We start from the raw sequence: 8,508 nt of genomic DNA, 5'->3' as shown, positions 1-8,508 counted from the left end.
TAACAATATGAAAAATAAAACGTGTTTTTTTTCACGTTTTGAAAAGTATCAAGAGTCTTAACTTTTAAGTCGCGCCGTGGCTGACATTTGGCTTGATAATTAAGAAGAATTTGAACATCTCCAATACATAATTATTTAGATGAGTTATGTTTATCATAATTTTATGATCTTAGAATTTCTCATAAATTTAAATACTTTATAAGAAAATTCACTCTAATGCTAAGGTTATGAAATAATTGATTAACTTAATTTTACAAGAGTTGTGTAATGTTTAAAAAATATTCTATTTAAGGTATTAATTTGTTAAGCAATGGTGTACTTATAAGTAACGTCATGTCATCTATTTTATTAGGAAAAAAAAAAGTTAAGCAATGATGTTTAAAATTAAAGAACTCATGGTATTTAAAGTTAAACAATTCATATATGTACTTCCATTGAAGATGTTCTTTTACTATTATATTTGTAAATGTTGTGGGAGTAATTATTTTTTATGAATAAATATTCAATTATACAAATTAGAATTATTTTATTATATTTTGTAATAAATTGAATTAATACAAAAATAATATTTAATTTATTTTAATTTAAAGACGATAGTACAGTAATAATTCTTGAAATTAAAGACTTCGTAAACAAAATTCTTCTAAGACAATAAAATTTGTTAATTTTAAAATAAAATAGAATTTGATTTAATTTTGAAGAAAATAACATATTCATAATCATATTTGTTATTATATTTTAATTTCAATAATAATATTGTTACAATTTAAAATAAAATATAATTTATTTTAGATTTAAATATATTAACGCATTTGTTCTCATCAAATTTGGTAGAACAATCTTATATTATTTGTTCTCAGCCAAAATAAGAAACATGTATTGAAAAGTAGGTTAAAGATAGATAAGATCATCTAATGGTGCTGGTACCAAGGAGATCATATGTATAAAATTTTCTAGGTTTATTGACCTAGTTACCTCATAAAGATAGTGGTGGCTTCCTTATTTATGTTGGTTTATTATTATTTTGACCGGCTAGGTGCCTATTCGACCATATGTCGTGTGGTCGGTCAGCCAAAATTGAGTAGTACAATATTCATAATAACAAATTTAAATTTGAAAAAATATAAAATCTTAAAAAGTCAATATCACTCACATAAATTGTGTGAAGAATCACTATGAAATAAGAGGAGGGAATATACAAAATAAAGTAATTAAGAGAGTTAAGAGATTAAGTCATTGAAAGTTCTAATATCCAAAATAGATACTCAAATCCCCCTTTCTATATATACAAAAATTGGTACAAATTTCTCAGGTCTTCACCCTCCTTGATATTCACTTTCCTTAACATTCACTTTCATAATACTCTTCTCATTAAACATCGGACTTCACTTTCCTATATCATGTATATGATATATCTTTTATGGTTTTAAGAATTGAACGATTTAATTAATTATAACTGAAAATTTTACCTTGGCCAGAAAAGGTTAAAAAAATCTAATAAATATAAAAAACTAAAAGTTAGAAACTATCAATTTAAAAAATTTCACTTAAAGTGATATCTAAGAAAATGTTTAAAATTATTAAATAAATATTTTTATTAAACACTCAAACAAACTTTTTAACTAATAAAAAAAATAAAAAAACTAATTAAAATATCTTATCAAACAATGTCAAAGAATACAACAATTCCCATCACAATCATAATATTTGACTAGTTGAAGAATCTGAACAATCATGAAAATTGAAAGAATTTCATTGAGAGATAGATGAGTAATGAAAGTGGAACATGATTTATAAAGTTTGAATTTCAATATAATATTAAAATTTGAAAATTAAAATCTAGTTTTAATTTATAACAATTTCAAAACCTAACATTAACAATCAAACCAGGCAATAAAGGGGTGGTCGACAAATTGAAGAGGAATGATGTTGACTACACTGAGCTGGGAGCTATTTTGCATGACAGTTTTATCTCAAAATCCAACTTTTAGTTTTGGTTTTGTTAAGAAAGTCAATGAAGTTATTCATGAGTTAGTCAGGATTGCCTCATTTTTTCCTAGTCTCTACTAGTTATCAAGCTATTCCATGTATTGAACAATTAAATAATTAAATTATAAGTGAAATGATATAAGTATCTTTCAGTAAAAAACAACCAAACCAGACAAGGCCTTATCTAAGTATCAATGAATTAATGCTGAAATTATTTCAACTAATAATATGAAAATATAATAACTTTTATTCTTATAAAGTTCTCATGTTTGCAATCATTTAAAGGTTTTGTAATGTTACATATCACGCAGAACTGACGGTTTAAAGTTTCAAAGAGAACAATTGGAAGGTTCTTTAGTACTATCAATATAATTAGTTGAATGTTTAGTTTAAATTAATACTCATCAAACTTGTGAGGGCATATCAAAATCCAGAGTTAGTCGTTTACTTTTAGAAAATAGACCAATCAATTTTTTTCAATCATAATTTAATCCATTTAAATTTAATCTAAGTTTAACCAAATAATTCACCGAATTCAAACCTGATCTTAAAATGCATATGGTACAAGCATGTCAATTGTCATCATGAGAGTATTGCTGTGTTATAGAGTTGGTCTTCTTTATTCCATCTCTCTTCTGAAGTTTGTTGTGAATGTTGACAATCATCATGCAAATTAAGTTTAATTCATAACAAAGTCTCATGCATTCCTTGCCTCCATCCATACTTGTGTTACCTTTAAACCCATCTCCTCCATTCTCTCTTTCCTCACAAAGAGTGTTTGCAGAACAAAGTTGTTTGAAGCTGCATGAGACGCCTCTCTCTGTCCTTGTCTTAAACTTGACATTTTCTTTTTGATTTCATATGCTTTTTTTTTAAAAAAAATCCTTTGAATCCTTTGTGATCTTGGATTAAAAAATAAGATGGCGAGGTCTCCTTCTTGTGAAAAAATCAATGTCAAAAGGGGTTTGTGGACTACAGAAGAAGATACAAAGAAGCTTGCATTTGGCTCCAAGCATGGATCTGGTAACTGGACTTCTGTCCCCAAAAAATCAAATTAGACATTTTTTTTTAAAACTTCCAAGTTAATTGGAATTTCTATATCTCAATTTTCAACTTAACTAAAAGTTTTGCACTTGGGGCTATTAACACAGGGCTCAAGAGGTGTGGAAGGAGTTGTAGGATTAGGTGGACTAACTATCCCAGGCCTGATCTTAAAGACGACAACTTCACAACCCAAGAAGAAGATCTAATCATTAAGCTTCATGCAGCCATAGGTAGCAGGTGATTATTGTGGCCTAATTCTTCAACTTGGTCTTGTACTTTTGGATTATTTTGTGACTAAATCATGAATTCAAGCTTTAATGCTTGCAAAAGGTTAAAATTCAAGAATTGAAGGAGTTTTAGAAAGATGACAAAATGAAGTTATCCCAAGAAGGAATTGATATTTTTTTCCTCCTCACATTATAGTTGTCAGGATTTTTTTGGGTTCCTTTCGGGTCATGGGCCCTGGGCAATCACACCGCAAAACAACCCCAGGATCTGTCCTGCATATGCAAATAAATAGATCATATGATGTTCCATTAAGTTTCATTGTCATTGTTCCAACTCTAGCCATATAATGTCTTGTAGTTATTGCTCTCTCATTTCTCTCTTGGTTGCTATTTGAATGTTGTACATATTCTAGAGTTTTATACCCATACTACAGAGATAATTCTTGGCAATAGAAAGAGGCACAAATGTTAAAACACTATTTATTACCAGGGTGTATTTGTTCTATGAGCACCCCTTAGTTTACACACTTCTAAGCAAAATATACCATCTATTATCTATTATTTTATATCCCATGTTCATGACAAATATAATTGCTGACGTTTTCATGTTTAGGGAATTAGAATGGTGGTAGTCTTAATATCTATGTCGCAGGTGGTCTATAATAGCCCAACAACTTCCTGGGAGAACAGACACGGATGTAAAGAACTATTGGAACTCAAAGCTGAAAAAGAAGCTCTCTCAATTGGGGATTGACCCTGTCACCCACAAGCCCTTCTCTAAACTCATTGCTGACTATGGAAACATTGGGGGTTGCCAGAAACCAAGTACTCGAATTGCTTCAATCAATAAGGACTTCAAGAATGCAATGATGCTAAAATCAGAATCCCATCAAACCCTGCCAGAGGGATTTATTACAAACATCAATGACCAACCAAAGCCACCACCCAAAATGGAAACCACTGGAAACAACTTTTTGTTCAATAGAACTCATGGTGATGACCTCTCAATGAATCTTGACCAGTTCCAAGCCATATCAATGAAGTCGGGTGCCTCGAATTGCATAGACTTCGAGAATGAGATCATGTCAGTGTCTATGTTCGGGGAAGATTGCTTTTCAAAAACTTCATCACCATCTACTCCTTCTACTTGTTCCACTACAGCTTTTAGTTGGAACGACTTCCTTTTGGAAGATGCCTTTACACCACTTGCTAACCAAGAACAAGACTTGGTGAGTCAAATAGAGGATCTGACTTGGAATAAGATAGAGGTCAAGTCACTGCAAGCCTCAGGTAGTGACTTACAATTTTCTTCAGCATCTGACATTTCATTCATGGAAGCCATGCTTGATCAAGAAAATGAGATGTTCCTAAGTTTTCCTCACCTTATGGAGGAACCATCCAAATTGAATTAAATTTGGTGTTTTAACTACCTTATTGTATTTGTATTCTAATTGAGGAATTATCAATGAAGTTTACATTGCTGGCTCAGTGTTTAAACTTGTGTCTATCATGCAATTTAATTTTAATGGTAGTTTGTTAAATTATTTTGTAAAACACGTGGAGTTTTTTTAATAATTGAAAATGAAGTTTTAAAAACTTTCGACCTGTTGTTTTAATTAATAGTGGGTTAAAATGTTGAGCTTAATTAAAAAAAATCTGTATACAAAAAACTTAACATTATAACCTATTAGAAATTACCTTAAATATTAATTTTACTGCACAAAAAAAAATCTATTTTCAGTTAAAATTTGTTTCCTATAATTCATAGAATTCTCATACTATAAACACTAATATGAATATAAAAAAAATCCTATAAGCAATTAAACACTAATTCTATTTTTTATAAAATTTTTCCAATGTTACACCATTAAGAAAAAAGACGAAATAATTTGAAAACAATCACACATATAAAATCTACGTATAACATTACTGCCTATATAATTTTTTTTGGTGAAATTTTTTTACTGCCTATATATAGTATAAAGATGAGATTGAAGATGAGCGTTATTAATGCTTAAAGGCTTGAGCAAAATATATTTGAAAATTTTTAATTCTGTGTCTGTGATAGGAAACCTATATAACAACCCAATTATCTGTTACGAAAGATGAATGAAAACAAAGAAGAGACAAGAAGCATGGTAGCAATTTCGCTTTACAGAGGGAACCTTCACCGAGTACCGGACGTGCCTCGTCGATGGCCAATGCCAGCCCCCAAAATCACTCTCAAAGACTTCAAATCCCTTCTCGCTCGTCGCTCCAAGGCACTCTCGCGCCTTCAAAACCCTAACTCTACCCCTCTCCCCAACGGTTCCCAACCCGAGCCACCTCCCACCGTTACCGTTAATCACGGCGAAGGCCCCTCCATCACCGTCGCCCGAGAAGACGGAGATCGCAACGAAACGCCGCTCGTCGCCGTTAGTTCCGCCAAGAAACCGCTCGCTGGATCTGATTCGGAGAAACCTCAGCTCGATTCCAAGATTGATGAGGCTTCGGAGAAAAAAACATCTGACGGTGTCGCCGCTCCGGAGGAAGAACAGACTGAGCCGGTAACCGGTTTTTAAATAATCGTTTTTTCTTCTTCTTCTTCTTCTTTAAATCGCTTAATTTAAGTGATTCTTGCGTTGTGTGCTTATAGATTGCGTGGGTTGTTTTTTTGGCTAGGTCGCTGAGAATGAGGATCTGCTTAACGAAAAGAAGAAAAGGAAAAAAGAAATTGAGGAGAAGTTGCATGGGTTGAATGATAATAAACATAACCTGGTGTTGGTTTTGAAGCAGGTGAATGATGGTTTGCCGTTGAGAAATTCTGAATAGTATGAAACTAAGAAAAGTTTTATATCAATGTGTTGATCCATTGTGATTTCCTTCGGATATCGATTTTTGTTTTTTTTTTTTTTTCCATTTTTAACTTGTTATGTTCAATGATTAAAAAGCCACGTGTAGTTCGTGCCTTTTTGTGCAGAGGATTTGGTATTAATTAGCAATGTTGTTCCCTTGCATTAAGCAAATGATAGGTTTGGTTGTGTAAATTGGCAGATATTGAATGCGGAGGAGGAGTTGAAGAGACGAAATAGTATGCAAGTAGTTGCGATGCGTGGTCCCTCGGTTCCACTTCAAGGGGATGGAACAAATGATACTGGTTCAATGATTAGGCATATGCCCCCAAGGTTGGGATCCGAGGGAAATCTTGTTGCTGCTGATGTGGATGGTGGTGGTGAAGGGGATGATTTTGCTAACCATACAATGCATTCTCGCCATGTGCTTCGGACAAGTAGCATGTCTCCTTCTTCAGAGTCCACTCTTCGGAGAACCCCTAGCATTAGCATTCAACAGAATGTGGTAAGTGTGTTGGTTATTACTGTTAGTTCATGTTGTTGATGTGTTTCGGCTTCTCCTTTGGTTTCTAGCAAAGTTTAGGTTGTTTGATGAAGTTATTGTTATGAATGTGTGATTATATATGTAAGTTATAGGGTGAATGTAGGAGTGTGAACTGGTGAACTATGGAAAGCTAGTTATTATGTGTGTTTAGATATATAATGATGAGCTAAATAAAGTGAAGTTACTATTCTTGTTTGGTTATTTTATTATAAAGTGGAGGAAAAAGAAGTGGTTTTGTGCATATCCCTAAATTGGAGGGCAAGAATTGGGTGGTGGAATGCATTCTATCTGGTTTCATTCTATTCAATTTTAAACAATCCAAACAATAGAACCTAATATCATCCCATCAATCTAACTTAGGCTAACTAAACCCAAATTACTCACTGAACATTGAATGCTTGGCATCTGATTTAGTCCCACTAGGTGCAGACTCAGTTCTGGAAAGGGTTGAATAAAGTACCAAAATATGTTGAATTTGCATGAATTGGAATTTTCAGAGGCTAAATTGAATTTATAGTCTTGTTTCATGTGCTTTGCTGTCTGTTACTTTTGATTGTTATGATTCTAAGAACTAGCTTGTATTTGTATAGAGTATGAACATACTTTGCTGTTTTGTGACATTGTCTAGGCTACTTTCATGTCACTCAGCTTTACTTTAACTGTTCAATATATTCTTTCTCTTTTTTTAGCTGGTTACTTGATAACTGTTCAACTGAATATACAAGTAAAGGTCAAGCTGGAACCGATAAATAGAATGTTATCTTGAGTTGCCCTGTTTTCTATCATATACGTGATTACATATTGATGCTTAGCTGTTACATTTTCTATGAAGATTTCACATCCTTCTCGAGCAAATATGGGGGCTGCTGGTAGTCCATCACGCTTTGCTCTCTCAGGTCATCAGGGAAATCCCATGAACCTACCTTCAGTGTCTGTGTCAGGAACTAGTTACATTGCATCATCCCCTTCCCCGGCAGCATCTGGTGGCACTTCTGTTTTCAGAGACGCCCGGCAGCCAAGTCCATGGAAGTAGAAGCTTTATTCTCCCTTTTGACAATATCGGTGTTCTGAATCTGTTATCATTCTCAATTTCTAAACTCTGGTTTGATGTACATAATTTTATCAATGAGAAATGCTAGGAAGACCTCTACCTCTGTACTAAGAATTCTATCTATTTTTTATTTTTTTTGTTTCTTCCACTTGAGGTGAAAAAAGCTCGAAGGACTGCCTAGCATGAGCTATAGTGCCAAATTCTTTGTCTTGCTGTTTTCTTTAGCAGGATTTCCAATTACAATACACGTATCCTTTAAAAACATTGAAACATGAATGTACCTTTTAATTTTATATACTTCTTAATTCAGAAATTGTTCTTAGCATTTGAGCTACTAAGTGTTCGCTTTTATCTTTTGGGCCGCTTTCTGTCAATGCTCGGGGTTAATGATTATTTTGGACCTGTCCAGCCCGTTTATGATTTCATGAAATGTGCAGCTAAATGAGTTACTCTTGTTTTGTCTAATGGATACATGTTATATAATTGAATCGTTGGTCAATTTCTTTTATTAAAATAAAACCCTCAAATGGTAATGCATTTCTGTCCTCATTAATTGTGAAAACATTCCTATACAAGGATGATTCAGTACTCTTTCTTGGTTTATTTACATTTTTTTCTATTTAGATTGTGTTTTTTTATTTTAATTTTTTGAGTTTTTTTCTGATTAAATCAACTATTGAAAGATTAAACCCACTCAATTAATTGAAAGTCAAAATTGTACATAAATTTATAACAAAAGGACTAGTAGAAGTGGGGAATCTGAGGTGTTATGTAGGGATAAAAGGTGATATAAAGTTTGTGTTGTAGTTGCACTCTAAAAAG

General features: G+C 32.7%; 2 protein-coding genes across 2 annotated transcripts; both read left to right on the top strand.

The window, feature by feature from the left end:
• The first annotated feature begins 2,871 nt into the window (after nucleotides 1-2,871).
• Nucleotides 2,872-4,739, top strand: LOC114414352 (transcription factor MYB35-like). The gene is made up of 3 exons (XM_028378615.1): nucleotides 2,872-3,039; nucleotides 3,138-3,270; nucleotides 3,913-4,739. Exons 1-3 carry the CDS (start codon nucleotides 2,910-2,912, stop codon nucleotides 4,670-4,672), a joined length of 1,023 nt encoding a protein of 340 aa, XP_028234416.1. The 5' UTR covers nucleotides 2,872-2,909; the 3' UTR covers nucleotides 4,673-4,739.
• Nucleotides 4,740-5,312: 573 nt separating this feature from the next.
• On the top strand, nucleotides 5,313-8,016 carry LOC114416499. Its single transcript, XM_028381383.1, has 4 exons — nucleotides 5,313-5,806; nucleotides 5,922-6,035; nucleotides 6,294-6,596; nucleotides 7,468-8,016. Exons 1-4 carry the CDS (start codon nucleotides 5,366-5,368, stop codon nucleotides 7,666-7,668), a joined length of 1,059 nt encoding a protein of 352 aa, XP_028237184.1. The 5' UTR covers nucleotides 5,313-5,365; the 3' UTR covers nucleotides 7,669-8,016.
• The last annotated feature ends 492 nt before the right edge of the window (nucleotides 8,017-8,508 follow it).

This window comes from Glycine soja, chromosome 6 (genome assembly GCF_004193775.1).
Source record: "Glycine soja cultivar W05 chromosome 6, ASM419377v2, whole genome shotgun sequence".
NCBI lineage: Eukaryota > Viridiplantae > Streptophyta > Magnoliopsida > Fabales > Fabaceae > Glycine > Glycine soja.
The sequence above is the reverse complement of the archived record's forward strand: the minus strand, read 5'-3'. Positions and strand labels throughout refer to the sequence as shown.